The sequence below is a fragment of the Teleopsis dalmanni genome, chromosome X (genome assembly GCF_002237135.1).
Source record: "Teleopsis dalmanni isolate 2A chromosome X, ASM223713v2, whole genome shotgun sequence".
Classification (NCBI taxonomy): domain Eukaryota; kingdom Metazoa; phylum Arthropoda; class Insecta; order Diptera; family Diopsidae; genus Teleopsis; species Teleopsis dalmanni.
Window position 1 is genome coordinate 31,214,011 of NC_051848.1, and position 15,289 is coordinate 31,229,299.

General features: G+C 28.1%; 1 protein-coding gene across 1 annotated transcript; it reads left to right on the forward strand.

Annotated features, from left to right (window-relative positions):
- Positions 1-2,899: 2,899 nt before the first annotated feature.
- Positions 2,900-7,581, forward strand: LOC119688932 (testis-specific gene 10 protein-like). Its single transcript, XM_038103611.1, has 8 exons — positions 2,900-3,092; positions 3,170-3,392; positions 3,451-3,648; positions 3,721-3,816; positions 4,966-5,106; positions 5,163-5,354; positions 6,204-6,314; positions 7,508-7,581. The coding sequence occupies exons 1-8, from the start codon at positions 2,914-2,916 to the stop codon at positions 7,532-7,534; spliced, it is 1,167 nt and encodes a 388-aa protein (XP_037959539.1). The 5' UTR covers positions 2,900-2,913; the 3' UTR covers positions 7,535-7,581.
- Positions 7,582-15,289: the final 7,708 nt, after the last annotated feature.

The following is a 15,289-nucleotide window of genomic DNA, read 5'->3' on the forward strand; positions in this document are numbered from 1 at the left end:
GACTAATTTTAATTTAGCATAAAAATTTTAAGTAAATGTAAATATTTTATCACTTTTTTTTGGTTCTTTTTTTTTTTTGTTTTATTTTTTTTTTTTTTTTTTTTTTTTTTTTTTATTTTTTTTTTTTTTTTTTGTTTTATTTTTTATTGTTTGTTTATTTTTTTTTTGTTTGTTTTATTTTTTTTTTTGTTTTATATTTTTTTTTGTTTGTTTTATTTTTTTTTTGTTTGTTTTATTTTTTTTGTTGTTTTATTTTTTTTTTTGTTTTATTTGTTTTGTTTTTTTTTTTTTGTTTTGTTTTATTTTTTTTTGTTTGTTTTATTTTTTTTTGTTTGTTTATTTTTTTTTTTTTTTTTTTTTTTTTTTTTTTTTTTTGTTTTATTTTTTTTTTTGTTTTTTTTTTGTTTTATTTGAATTTTGTTGTTGTTTTTATTTATTTTATTTTGTTTAACGCCAGTGTTTATTGTAGTAGTAATCTACGTCTTGTATGTTTAATTATAATAAGAAAAGTATACATTGATACATACAAATAATTATGTTTTAAATATGTATACTGAAATGTAATTAATTATTAACTGCCATATGTCCAAATATTGAACAAAACTAATATATTGAAATATATTTATGTTAAATAAATAATCTTTAAAATTTCTTATTTATATTGTCATCAGCGATTGTGCGATTTAGTTATTTATCCAAACGATTAGGTTAAAACAAATTTTGCTTGGCTACTATTAAATAGTATAAATGCAAATCATAATAAAGAAAATAAAATCAAAACGAATCGAATATATTGACGCTATATATATATTTTTTATAAAAAAAAATTCAATTTAGATTTTTATATATAAATAAATAAATGTTATAGTTTTTGTGTCTGATAATGAATTTCAATGTTATATTTTCAAAAAGTTTTATTTTCTATGATTTTGTAAAATTAATGTAACGTAAGTTAAACTTTGTATTACACAATAATTAACAAATAAAAAGATATAAAAAATATATTGTATATTTATTATTATGATAGAGATCAAAAAAATTATCGAACATAACAAAAAATCGGTTGTCATTTCCGGTCTGCGACACTTTCGATTCATAATTCAAGAGTTCAGTGCGAATGTTATCAAAGTATCAGTTTTTTTTCTACTATTTACTTCTTCCATTTCTTATAAAGTTAACATTACTCATTAAAAGCAGCTACTTATAGTTAACAATGAACTTTCATATGGTACTCTAAATAAACATTCGTTCTCTGACGTGAGGACGTAACATGCATTTATCATTATATGTGTTTTTTGCTGTTAAGATATTGGCGGCTGCTGAGGTCAGGCGGCTATCAAATCAATAAATTCAGGCCAAAGGAAGTTAGACCTAAGATTAATCAATATTGCTCTAAACGAAATTAGCGAATTAGTTTTGGATGTATGCATTATATACGTTACCAGGCAGAATGATATTAAAGATAACTACAGAGCTGTTGAATTGGCAAAACGGGGTGGGGTACTAATCTTTTCCAAAGCGTAGACAGTAGCGATAGTAGTAATAGAATACTTTTCGTCACTTTTAAATTATTCTCCTAGTATAGTGTTGTTTAAGAGACTAATATATCTTCGTCAAACGAAAAGAATTGTGTAACGTTAGGACGAATGTAACCGATACTCAATGGAAAAAATCAAGAAATCTACTAAACCTACCAAGTGAAGAAATTGTGACTTATGTAACTAATTACTTGTTATTCGGTAGTCATGCTTATTGGCTTATTGACTTCTCTGGTATGAATATTGTAGAACTTATGGAGATGAGGACAAAGAAGAAACAATGAAACATTTTCGACACTGTTTAGCTTTAGCTAGAAGCTGTAACTTCTAGCTATACAGCTATGTCGTGGCTGTTCCACAAAAGTATTTACGCTACGATTAAAGACATTATGTCTTGTATGAAAGCAGCAAAATAGTTCTATAAATAAAACAATTATACTTTCTTGTTGCTCAGTGGTAAGACAATGGCTCCATAGGATCAAAGGTAGTTTGTCAACTAGACTAGCTACTAACCTGAACTAACCTATTTAGAAGCCTGCAGTGGAGAGCTAGATTTCAAATATTCTAAGAACTACATGCCTAACTCTAACACTCAATGTATTTCATGAAAATTATATCAAATTTGATAAAATTTCAATATATTGCATAAATATAAGCTTAAATTCGAATTTAGATAACTTTACTTTCTAAAATATCTGTATTATTTATATAGATTTCTTTCTCTATTTTTATCTTAGATTCTTTCTAATATTATCTAGAAAGAAAATAACATGGATAAATTTGTCTCCACGAGGAGTACCTAAGCGAGAAATAAAACAAATAGACGCGTTAAATTATAAGATTATATGGTAACTATTTTAGACTTTAGAATGAGGAGAATTTTTTGCTTTCCTTGTCTCCACAAGGAGTGCCTAAGCGAGAAATAAAACAAATAGACGCGTTAAATTATAAGATTATATGGTAACTATTTTAGACTTTAGAATGAGGAGAATTTCTTGCTACAATTGATAGCGTAAACGCTACGAGACTAGCAGTCGATCGTTATATTATAGAATTTACGTACTTTAGAATATGCATTTCTGTCAAGGTGAAGTATCTGTCTTGCTAATGTGTGTATTTGGCAATAGATGGCCTCAGTACAAATGTCTACTTTCAAAAAGTCCTGTTTGTTTTTATGAATTTTTACAATTAAATCGAATATATTTCTTATTAATTAAAAAAACTATTTAGCTATTAACAAAATAAATTTTTATTAAAAATTGTCATCTGTGTTTTAATAAGAATCGTATTTTTATATCGTTTAAGTGAATGAAATTAATATTCTCCTATATTATTCTCCTTATATTAAACAGTTCATTATACGCAACTATTACAAATGGACAAGCCAAAGGAAAAGTTTCAAATCTACCAAAATGTTTTTAACGATTTTATTACAAAAAAAGATAAAATGGTTAACTCTCTAAGCTGTAATGTTGATGATAATCAAACTAAAATTCATGCTTATAAAAGTCTTCTGGTCCAGAAAGAGAATTATATACGAAATTTGAAAAAAAAGTGAGTCATTAGTTTTATAATCGCTCAATTTTATTTTTTTTGCTTTTATTTTTTTGTAATTTTTATTATCTTTTTAGAATTGATAAATGGACTTTGGCCGAAAAAGCAAATAAAGAAGTGACAAATGATATGAAGACTACCATTAAAGAATTACGCAATTATGCAGGGGATTTGGAAAAGAAACACCAAGATTTAGAAACGAAATATGAAAAAAAACTTGCTATAAAACAAAAAGAGATATCGGATCTAAAAAACACTATTGCGTCGCTACAATTGAAGCATAGCGATTTCGAGAAAAAGGTATTTGATTTTTGATAATTGTAAATTATATTTAATGATATTTATTTTGTGTTCATAGATTGCTTCTCAATTAGCTGAAATGGATAAATTAAACAAAAAATATATTAAAGAAGTTACTCAACTGGTAACTTCAAATACTGACTTAGTAAAACAATTAAATGATGCATGTATAGAACTGGAAAATACTCAAAAAGAATTTAATTCCTTCCGCGTGGAAGAGAAAGTACGTTTTGAGAAACAGCGCTTGGAAAATCAAGTAAATATTTTCGAAAATCTTATTTATTATTCATGAAGGCGTCTTATAACTAATTACTGTTTGTGTTTTCAGAGAGAAATGATAATGTATGAAAATGATGTCAAAAATTTAAAAGATGAATTAAGCAAAGTTCAAGCAAAGTTGGTTGAATGTGAAACAAACAAAAATGTAAGAATTTAAAAAATATTTTTTATTGCAATTATTAATGTTTTCATAAATTTACTTATAATATATTTTTATTATATATATATTTAGTAATTTAGAGGGTTTCGAATAGCAAAGAAAGAAAGGACAAACACAAAAATTTAGACTTGTGAACAATAAGATTAGTCATCGCTACTAATTTGACAGGCATGACAAGTCTGACACCTGCAGTACAAACAAATTATACTATTAGACTATAATCTAAGTAAAAAATTCGAATATTTCCTATGACCACTGATGATAAGTACTTGGCAATACTCGAAACAGCTTTGTATGGTAGCCAAATTTCAATAAATTAATTAAATTTTTGTGTTTGTCCGTTCTTTATTTGCTATTCGAAACCCGCTAAATTAAAAAAAAAATAGCTTCTTTGTCATTATAAGAAAGCGTAGCTTTATCGGTAAAACTAATTGAACTTTATATTGAGTAATATTAAAAACATTTTTATATTTTTTTTTTTTGTTTTCATCTCTATATCTTTTCTATATCTATATCTCTATATCTTTATCCCCTCTAGCACGACTATATAAAATAATTAAATCAATTTAGTAATATTAGTAACATTTTCACATTTTTTTTTTGTTTTTTTCATTTCTTTATCCTTATCTCCTATAGAAATTCAATTTAATATTCCCATATATATCCAATTAAATTATTATTAGAATTACAAATATGTTTTTTTTATTTGCTCTTATAAATATACAACTAGTCTTATTATTAAATTATTTGCGCTTGTGTAAATTAAATAAATGTATATATATATATATATATATATATATATATATATATATATTCTGTAGGGTACTCACTATAGAAAATGGTCGAAATATCAGTTCGGTAAATTTTAATTAATTATTATAATTATTGCCATTATTAACAATATGTTAATAATTGTTAATATTTTTATTATTGTTATTAAGCATACCTTTTTCTAACTAATAATCAGATTTCTATTCTGTTTCGTGTATAAGTTGTGGTACTTTTGTTCTGGTATTATTTTTAATAATATAGTTGTCGTATATATTTTTATTAGTAAATAATATTATTATTATCTGTTAAGCAATTGTTTAGTATTGTGTAACATTTAATGATTTTTTTGTATTTATAAATTAGAAAATTATTGAAGAGCAACGTTTCAAAATACGTGAAATAGAACGCGCTTTGGAAAATCCTGTACTGTCTGTGGCTGCAAATAATACTACCAAAAAGACAGTTGGAGTTGCAAAATCGATTCCACAGGAAGTTATAATACAAGTAAAACAATTCATTTCATTTAATAACTTTAATAAATATATATATTTTTTGATTAGTTATCAGATACAGAAAAAACACCTAATACATTACCAAAGTATAGTACAAGAAAACGACGACAGCTTCTAAGTCAAGCAACTAAAAAACCTTTGGTCAATAAGTTGCGTAAAATTAATAGTACAAGCACTGATGATACTGACGAAGATACTTACTTTCTTAATAAGTTCAAATCGACTGCATATAATTTCGCAGTAAGTTTATTTTAGTCCTTATTATAAGCATTAAAATAATCCTAAAAATTTATTTGCGATTGTGAATGTTTGATTTTAAACACTTTGGTAGTACTAAGTATATTCTTAAGTATTTTAAAAATGAATTTCTATAGACTATATGGTATTTAGTTTAATAAAGTATTGCATTGAAGGAATGTTTCGAGACCAATAGAAAATTTAAACCTATATGACTATATTCTTCAAAATATTTTTAACTCTTAGAATAAAACAAAATAACATTGTTTTTAAAATACAATATTACTGAACTTGTTGAACATAATTCCTTCTGACTTTTAGAGTTTTAGTTTTTGTTATTGTTTTAAGGTCCAACTGCATGCAGCTGACATATTCATTATAATCATGTTATTTGGAACATGGATGACGGAAAGAACTTAATATGGGGAAATTTAATGCTAAAAAAATAAATTTTATTCTAAATGTAGATATGATCAAAATAGAAAAAAAAACAATATTTTAGTTCAGACAAATCCAAGACTTTAACTACAAGTCTTACAAAAAAAACTAGGCATCTGTTGCCTAGTTTAAAATTATACTGTAAAGACATATTTTTATACAACAATATATAAAAATTTTTTTGTTTAGTTTTTTAAGTAATATTTTACGAAAAATGTTATAAAGAGATTTTTTCGAACAGTAGTGAAATGCAACAACAAAAATTTATTTTACTTTTACTCAATTATTCTACATATTATATGAATGCAATATATTTACATATATATATATATTTACTTTATTAATATATTTACTTTATTTATTAATTAATTTAATATTTAAATTTTTTTTATTTTTTTTAATATATATAAAAAGTTACGTAAGGAGGATCAGCAAGTTGAAAAGTCAAAAGAAAAACCATCATCGAATGAAATAACTTTTGATTTAATTAAAAATTCGACTACTCGTTTACCATTAAAAGAAAAAGTAAGTAAGAGATTTTTATTAAATTGTACATATTTTTTTATATCATTTTTCATACACTTTTTAACAATTAAACTTTTTTTTTTGTTTTTTATTTTTGTAATGAGATATAGAGTAGATCAAATTAATCATATATTTTAATGCTACAATTCTAAATTTAACGTGATGGAGATACAATCACGTTTTATAGTTTTATGTAAAAATAATTTCGAAAAAACCACCAATAGGATGGTTTAATTTGAGATACTCAAAAAAATACTAAACAAATAATTGATAAGTGTAGCATTAATAGGTCAATAGATCAATAACTAAAGAACCCTATATATTTACTTTCAGTTTCCATACTTGTCTTAAAATGTTAGAATAGTCTTTTTAAAACAGTTTTAAATTCACTCAATTTTTTTTTTTTTTTGAAATTTCAATAAAAAAAATATTATTATTAGTAATATCACCCCATGCTATACCATACTCTACTATAGCATACCGTACTATACCATATATTATTATAGCACACCATACTATAATATACAATTTTTTTACATTACTATTTAAAAGTATATTTAAATATACTCTCTTTATTACTATGTTAAAGGCATTAAATTTATGTGATAAACGTCAAGAAAACTCTTAATTTAAAAAAAGAAAAATAATATAAAACAAACCTTCATCTATTAAGACCTAAGCAAACTCCAATATATGATTTATTAGACTCAAAAAAAAAAAATATCAAATGAAATATCAAATGAGCTGCAATTGTCTTAATATAAGACAACAGAATAACTTAATAAAAGGCCTGAAGAAACAGACCCTTTATATGTGTATATAGGTATTATATATATAATAACTATAAATGATATTCTTAATATGTAATTGTTGGTATAAACAAAATATTTTTTTTAAATTAATGCTGTGTAAAAAAAAAACAGAAGACAAAATGAATATAATGTAAAAATTAATTAGATTAAAAATGGGTAAAAATAAAATATTATTTAATGTTTATCCATAGTTCTTCTTATAGTTTTTTCTACTTTTTAAATAAAAAATATTGAGAACAGTTTTGGTATTTATAGTTATTTGACTGTAATAATTCTTACAACTAAATATATTTATTTTATAAAAAAAAATAATAATTTATATTTTAGAAAATCAAGCAATTTTAAATATTTCTAAAAGTTTTTAACTTTTACTTTTTACAGCATAATCAACTCCAAGCGGACAAATGAATTTAAGTTTGTTAAATTTATCATTGTTATCACTAGAATTTATCAACTAATTTAAAAATATTTTTAACGTTTTCTTCATTGAAAATGTTATATAATATGTAAAATATATCAATATAACGTACTCCAATGTATAATTGATTTAAACAGACATAAATTAGTGTAAATAAAAAACAATGTTATATATATTTAGTACATAATTAATTAATAATTAAGTACCTTACGTTTTTATAAGCAATAATTAAGTACATACTACCAATAAGTACCAATACCAATAAGTATTTATTATATATTCAGAATTCATTTATTAATTTGTTATTATTATTCATTGTTAATTCATTAATTTAGAACAAAACTAATTATCATACTAAATATTTACATCAAACCAAAAATAATTTTGCTAAAGAAGAGGGGAGTGTATAATGTTTTAAAATAATAATAATTTCTATTCATATATTAAAAATTATATTAAGGAAATCATAATAATTTTTGATTCAAATTAAACTAAAAAATTGCAATTAATTCACCATTAATTGTTATTGCTTTTGATTTTTAATTGGCAATTAAGAATCAAACTCAAAGAAAATCAACAACTTATCAAAAATTAATATGTAAATACATCTAACTGTAAAAATACATTCAAGATCATATAAAAATAAAGTAAAATTTGTGAGTGCCAAGCTGAAACCACAATAAAATCGCATTTAACCGAGTATACCATAATTAACAAAGTTAAGTGAAATACAAAAAAAAAACATTAAAATTTTGTTATTATATTACAAAATAATAAACCAACAATAATAAATCATGTTCCTTCCTACGTAAATTAAATTAAAAATTTTGATTTTATGATTTTGTTAAAATTAAAGCAAATTTTAATTTATAATCAAAAATATGTAAAGTAATTAAGGCAGATATTCAAAATGATTTCTAAATTGAAAAAAAAATATAAATCAAACTTGTTAGAAACTGAATTGAATTAAAGGCTAAACTTGGCACTACATATTTACCTTTTTTTTAATTCCAAAAAGATAGTATTAAATTAAATAGTATTAAAAACTTAATATTTACTTATATTCATACATAAGTATATACATCAGAGAACTGTAAAGAGTCATAATTTTAATAGTTGTAGTACATTCATAAAAAGCAAGTATAAGTGCGTATAAATAATTTCCTCATACACTACTTATATTTACTTATACTCAGCACAAAAATGATTCATAAGTATTTTCGTTAACAAGTGACAGTGCTAATGAATAAGCGCCATAAGTATGCCCACAATTTTCTAAGTAATATAACGTACAAGCAGAAATACTCATATACTCGAGCGGTATGCATCAATAATGATTGCCGTATCGATCAGTTTTGGTTTTCGAAAATTTTTTTTATGAAATTTGTACAAATTTTTAGTGAACTTTTTTTAGTGAAATTTTTAGTGATGTCAACCAACCAAAATCCATAGGTCAGAAAGTTGAGGTAAAACAAGTTGAACAACCAGCAACGGTTGTTAGCCAAGTGAAACCTCAAATTTGGATGGCGAATCAACTGCCTAGCACCAGTAAGAATGCAAATAAGGACAAATCTGGCAAGCGGACAGTAGAAGACGCAAACGATAGTTCTGCCCATAAGACGTCCTACACCCAGGCAGCTGGGACGAATTTCAATATGGCTATTATCGATTCAAGAGTCGAAGGACTTCTTGGCGAGAAATACTTAGTTGCTTCTTAACCATATTTGGAGAATATTTATCTTTGTTTACGACTCTACCGTAGGCAAAGAAAGTTTTCTCAACAGGCAGTAAAAGCAAAACAGCTGTGTTAAAGTCATTTCAAAATGGAGGGTCACTAATTTCAGAAAGTTTGGCGATATAAACAGTGCTTGCGTCATGCGCACAGTGTGATACTCTAAAAAATACGCTGATGCGATTAAGACTACAGAGCGCAAGCTCAACTGTGGTCTAGATCAAGCCCTATGATATAGGGCTAATGGGTCTGTTTATATCAATAGGGCGGTTAGTGGTCCCATACCAGAAAATAATAAAGCGGTATCAGCAATGATATTGCGACACTTTGACGAATAAAAGTTGGACATACTGTTGATTCAAGAGCGTTGGATTGCTACATCAGCTGCTACGCTGTTCTATTCACAAACACCTGGAAAAATAAGAACATACATTATGGTGATCCAATTGCCTCCTCTATGCTTACCAGACCTTACTACGGTAAGAGTAGGGAACGATGCAAATACCTTAATCGTGGCGTTGGCCTATATGTCACACGACTCTACTGAACTACCTCCCGGTCAGAACACCAGTACATTATTACATCATCGTATTTTCGTATGTACAACGTATTTAATAAAATAGTTCATATCAATAAAGTAAGAAATTACCGTTATGATGTGTTTGATTAAGTAACGACAAATCCTGAAAATTAAACGCATAACAACGTTAATCCAACAAACTCACATAGCTATAAGTTTTTTAAACAATATTTATAAAGTTGTCATCAATGGGATGTTTTATCATCCCATACTTTAGAGACTATTCTAAAGATATGTAAAATATGTGGCAACCCAGTAGGATATGGATTTATTGAAATTGAAAAGTAAATAAAATTCATTTCAAATATTTCAAGTTTTTTAATTAACCTGAGGAAAACGTTTTCGATTTTGGCTTGTAGAAAAAATGAATAAAATTTTATTATTATTGTTAGTTATTAGTGTTTCTATTTATTAGCAAGGTGTGGAGACCATTGCTTGACTTGCGTCGATCGTTTTTCACGGTGGCCTGTTGCTGTGCCTTTGGCAGGTAGTACGGCAGAGAAAGTTGCAGCGGCTTTTATTGACGGTTGGGTGTCATGTTTGGGTCTCCGCAGGCTATTACAACTGATTTGGGTCGGGAGTTTAAATCTACTGTATTTCGGGAACCGACGAGATTTCTTGGAGTGAAGCATTTTCATACTACAGCTTATCACCCTCAAGCAAACGGCATGGTCGAGCGTCATGCATATGTGTTTGTTTCGCGTGACGTTATCAATAGTAAGCACGTTTCATCCATATGTGTTTGTTCCGCGTGACGTTATCAATAGTCAGCACGTTTTTCTTCGAGTGGATCTGATCGTGCACGATCTCTACTTGAAAACGTCGGTCATTGTTTGCCGCGGAGAAGAGATGACTTTGTGATGACCTTGGGCAGGTCATTCCAGAAGCGCGTCATCCTACAGCGCTGCGGGATGGTGGTCAGCCAGTGACTGCTTGCGATCGTAGGCGTGAATCCCTGTCGCCGATTCCGACATAACGCGGGCTGGTAGAGTAGTGCGTCTTCCAGCAAGGTTAGCGGAATATCGAGAACAAGTCTGTGTGGTTCGACTCAGCTGTGGTGTCGTGTTGTTGCTGGTACTCCATCGCTAGGAGGGAGTACTGTGGCGACCCAGTAGGTTATAGATATATTGAAATTGAAAAGTAAAATTCAATTTTGAATATTTTGTTTTTTAATTTAACTGAGTGTTTCTATTCATTTGCAAGGTGTGAAGACCATTGCTAAAAATGTAATCAGTTTTGTTTGAAACAAAATTTGATTCATATGTTTTTGCAAAACATATTTGAGCCAAAATTTGATGTTTCAACAAAATTATTTGTGAGAACTAATTTTCCATCAACTATACAATGCCAGTGTTTGCATTGGTTGCCACAATCGAAAAAAAAAATTTTACATTTAGGTTTAAGTTAGTCTTAAGATTCATTTCTTAAACAAAGCATCAAGCTAAGCTACCTGAGCTAGTGGCTACAGGTTTTCGTCGTATAGCATAGTGGAACTGTGGCGATGCCCACATGTGAACGGCTCCAGGCTAATCTGTAGCTGCCTTCGTTTCATTAAAACCCTGGTAGGGCTCAAAGTACGATCTGCATCCGTCACCATTAAGTTATGCATGTGAGTTCGGTTGTAGCTGATTTGGCTCTGAGCATTTGTTTCCCATAAAAATCTGTGCCAATTCTCGCATAAGCGTGCGCAGAAGCCTTATTAGACGCGAATCTGTAAACCATCTGTAGACCACATTTTCAGACGGACAAGACAAAGATAGCTTCTTTCTCGAGCACGAAAGGAGAATATTTATCTACGCTAGGTAGTAACGTTGCTTTATGCTTTTCTGTTGGCGCCTCGGTCAAAGCGAATATATTGACTTTTCCACCAGCAAGCGATAACAATATGCATCTATTTTTATGTGTCTAGTGACAAAAGCTATACATCTAGGAACGGTTGGTAACTTATCTTCGGAAGCATTTCTAACGACATTAAGAAGCTTACGTGAAGTGCAGTCATTTCATATATCGGCCACGCCGAAAGAGAATACGAGATTGAAGGGTTATTCAATTTTGGACACCACCTGAGAGCCAACAAAACAATTAAAAAATTGTAAAAATATGATCCAGCAGTATGAATACATACCTCTTAGCGAGAAATAGTAAGAAATACTAAATACAGCAACTAAGTTGGAAGGCCTTTAGCCAGAAGCTAAGCTGATAATCTGATGAACACTTTGTAACAAGACCGCTTTCGATCTAAAGAAGTGGTTGTCCGAATTGAGAAACGCAACTCTTACTGAATACCTTGAAAATCTGGACCCACATTCTGTTAACAAGCGTTCTGCAAAAAGAAGTACAACTATTCGTAACCTCCGACCGGAGGTTAAAATCTGATACTACGGGGATCAGGGCTCGCAGTTTCGGCTGTCCTGACCATTTAGATCTGCTCTTTAGAGGGTGTTTCTTGGTAATTGTAGTTGTAACTCAAATTTATACGGGTAGAATGATTGTATTTATTTACAATCATTCAACGTGGAGTTGCATTTTCCAACCGGCTGTTGTGACCCAAAGATCAGCAGAGGTGTTAGATAGTCCACGCTCCTCACCAAGAAGAAAGTAATGTCCAAAGACATAACTTCAAATGGTACCGGTAAAATTTCTCGGAGTTCCAGTGGGGTGTTTATCGGTGCAATATACCGATACATAAAAAACAGCATGGTGTTGAACCTTCACGGCGGGTATCCATTCTGGACCTCGAGTATTAATCAATCACCATCACAAGAGTGCCCACAATTTTCTAAATCGAGTAGCATACAGGTAAATGTACTCTTAGTAAGTATTTATCATATACTCGAGTGATATGAATCAACAATGAATGAAGTTAATGATTGCCGTATCGGTCAGTTTTAGCATTTAAAAATTTTGTATGAAAGTTGTGCGAGCACTGTTTTTTATTGAGAAAAAACATTGATTTACATTATGAGTTTCATTTATAAAATATAATTTTTTAAAATTTTAAACATGTTTTTCGTATTACAGAAATATTAGCACAATAAATAATACTAGGTTAACTTACCTAAGTCACTTGCAACATTTTTGTGTCGAATATAAATGTTAATGAGTATCATATATAATAAAATAAGTATGTTTCTTCTTTTATACATGAGTCAGGTGAAGTTGGGTGAAATACAGCTAATGACTCGAGTATGACTTAAAAGTTCAGTACTCATTACAGTTCTTTGATATGTATTTAAGTAGATTAAAATACCTATAATAATAACAAAAACAACAGCTGCAGTGAATAAAGCACCCTAGAAAGAAAATAGATGTAGCTTTAAAAATGTCTTAAGCACCACTTTAAAAACATTAAAGCCTTTGAAATATTAATCTGTAACAAATAATTTTTATGATATAATAATGTTTTTATATCAAATTTATATATTTTATATTGTGCAATTAAATATCAATTATGTTATCAATATGTATATATATAAAAAATTATAACTTAAATGCTTTTAAACAAAACGTACAAATAGAAATTAAAAATAAATTTAAAAAATGTATGTCGCTATAGATAATTCTCAAACGGTTATGAGGTTTTTTAAATTTAGTACTAAGATATAAAATAAATTTATAAAATTGTGATATTTTATTAAACATTGGTCTGTATGAAAACTAAACTTATACATGGGAAATTAAATTATTAAGATTGTAATGAATTTTAAAAATTTCAAAATAAAAATAATATATAGAAGATTGTGGTTTTTATTTTAATTTAAAAAAAAACCAGCTATTAGTTCTGATCAGGTGGGTACCCAAAATTTCTGCACGAATTTTTATTAATCCTATTTTAAACTACTACAAAAATTAACTTATACAATTAATAAATATCTATTAAAATTATTTCTAAATATATGAATCAGTTTTTTTTCTCCAAAACAGTGTTATATTTAATTTCATATTTTTACTATTATACAATACATATGCAACTGAATTTGTTGATTTGTATATATATACCTTCTGCTCAAAAAGTATTCGGATTTTGTAAATAAAACACATAAATTTAAAATTTATTCCAAATTTATTTTATCTCCTTCAAAATATGCTCCTTCTGAAGCGATACACATATGTCAACGCTTAACCCAATCTTCCATACACTTTTCGTAGGCCCGTGCAGGTATGGCTTTTAGTTCCTTCAGCGAATTCTCTTTTACCGCTTCAATCGACTCAAAACGCTTACCACGAAGGGACAATTTGAGTTTCGGGAACAGGAAAAAGTCGCACGGCGCCAGATCTGGCGAATATGGTGCCTTAGCGATGACAGTGGTGCCGTGTTTGGTCAAAAAAACGCGTACAACAAGAATTTGCCATAGTAAAAATCGCTAAATGCACTTGAGGTAGTCTCACATTAACTGCAGTAAACAAACTAATTGACAGAAGGCGCTCAAATTTGTACCATATGTCAAGAAAGGGTGTACCAACATAAGGTCTATTACTTAAGCAGTAGTTAACAAACAACAAAATCCGTATACTTTTTGAGCAGAAGGTATATACTATATATAGAAACAGAAACCCTATGCTCCACAAGAAGAGGGGGACTACAGTAAGTATGTCATATACAGAATAAGGCCTATGTATACTACTAACATAATTATTTTTGTTATTATTAATATATTGTTTATAAAAGAAGAGTATACTTTTTACCATAATATTTACAGGACACCTAAGTAGAGTTATATATCTGATACACTGCTTAAATCAAGTTTAAGCTGTTTACGAGCCATTAAAGATTAGTGACAGTTCATCTCAATGAGAGTATTGGATTTCCTTTTAATAGAACGTGGTCAAATTGTATACAGATGCCTACATATAGTTGAGTCTTCCCAGCTTTTATTAAAAAGTCCAGTACAGAATGAACTTAGTTCACCAAGACTGTTCAGATATTTCGAGTGATTTCCTGCAGCACCGCATCTGGCTATATCAGATGCTTTGTCGTTACCATTACCGAAAATATCCCTGTGATAGGGAATCTAGATTAAAATAATATTGAACTGTGTTTACATATTGTCCTAGATGTTAATTGGACACATCTCAAGAACTTTAGAAGGGCGAGGAAAATAAAAGTCAATTCGGTTAGAGATTCGTTAAACCTGGATAAGGCTATGTTACAAACACACTAACGTAATATCAATTATTTCATCGGCACGGGTCGAATAACAAAATTACGGGTTTTATCGAGTTTTATTATTCTTTTATGTTAAAGGATAATCAACATAAAAACAACTTCATTTCGAGAAGGATATGATGTAGTATGATATAGGCTTAAGTATATAGATACCAAATAACGCATGACTATACCCCGTTCATTAATGAATGAATTTAAATGAATTTAAATATATTTATATTGATTTCGTTTCGTTATTATTTTTTTTAATAAAATCTGCAGTAATT